The sequence below is a fragment of the Sinocyclocheilus grahami genome, unplaced genomic scaffold (assembly GCF_001515645.1).
Source record: "Sinocyclocheilus grahami isolate Dianchi unplaced genomic scaffold, SAMN03320097.WGS_v1.1 scaffold1000.1, whole genome shotgun sequence".
NCBI lineage: Eukaryota > Metazoa > Chordata > Actinopteri > Cypriniformes > Cyprinidae > Sinocyclocheilus > Sinocyclocheilus grahami.
The window spans coordinates 589,768-590,554 of NW_015506179.1; the positions used below are offsets into that span (position 1 = coordinate 589,768).

At 42.3% G+C, this 787-nt stretch overlaps 1 protein-coding gene across 1 annotated transcript in view; it reads right to left on the reverse strand.

Annotated features, from left to right (window-relative positions):
- Window positions 1–787, reverse strand: part of LOC107565403 (serine/threonine-protein kinase WNK2) — a 52,000-nt gene that overhangs the window by 49,247 nt on the left and 1,966 nt on the right. The window contains exon 2 of the mRNA XM_016250634.1: window positions 370–458. Within this exon, the coding sequence (XP_016106120.1) occupies window positions 370–458 (89 nt within the window). The remainder of the gene's footprint in view (window positions 1–369; window positions 459–787) is intronic.

The following is a 787-nucleotide window of genomic DNA, read 5'->3' on the forward strand; positions in this document are numbered from 1 at the left end:
ACCCCCCCTCTGCTCCCTCTACCCCTCCCGCCGTTCCTCACGCTAGCCCCCGGCCTCTGCTCACTGTACATCATGTGTTTTTGTAACCTTAAACCGAATAAACACATTTCATTACACCAAATGCACAACATAATGTTCTTTTTAGCAGCATCATATGACCCCTTTAAGATTTTTTAAGGCGCCTAGGACCCAAATGGCTCTGCTGAGCTGACCTCGATGTGCTTGATATACATTAGATTTTATTAGAAAACAGCGTTTGGCATTTATGTATTTATTTCATGATGTCAAAAGGCTTCACGGTCCAGATTGGGTCTGTCTCTGTCTGAACTGTTCTGGGCTCATGGACATTCAGCAGCTGTCTGTACTCACCGCTCCTCCTTATTCTGACAAATACACTCGCCAATGATCTCTTTCACCTCAGGATCCATCACCTTATTATAACTGGCAGGCTTCACCCCCTGAGAGAGAGAGAGAGAGAGAGAGAGAGAGAGAGAGAGAGATTCAATAACTGAAGAGGAACAGCACATTTAAGTCATTCGTATCTGTTTGTGAGGAACAGACCAAAAACTGACGTTGTTGTTCACTGGTAATCTTTCCCTCCAGTGAGCTGAACTCTGATTGTTGAGTCCGATTTTTGCACCAGTTTTCCAGTTTACTGACTCAATGTTAGTTTAGTGATTTTCAGGGGATAAATAAAATTTCAGTCTGATTGTCACACAAAGTATCACATAACTTCAAAATATAATGCACAAATTTTTACTGGCGTGGTTTTTTTTTTTGGAGTGGG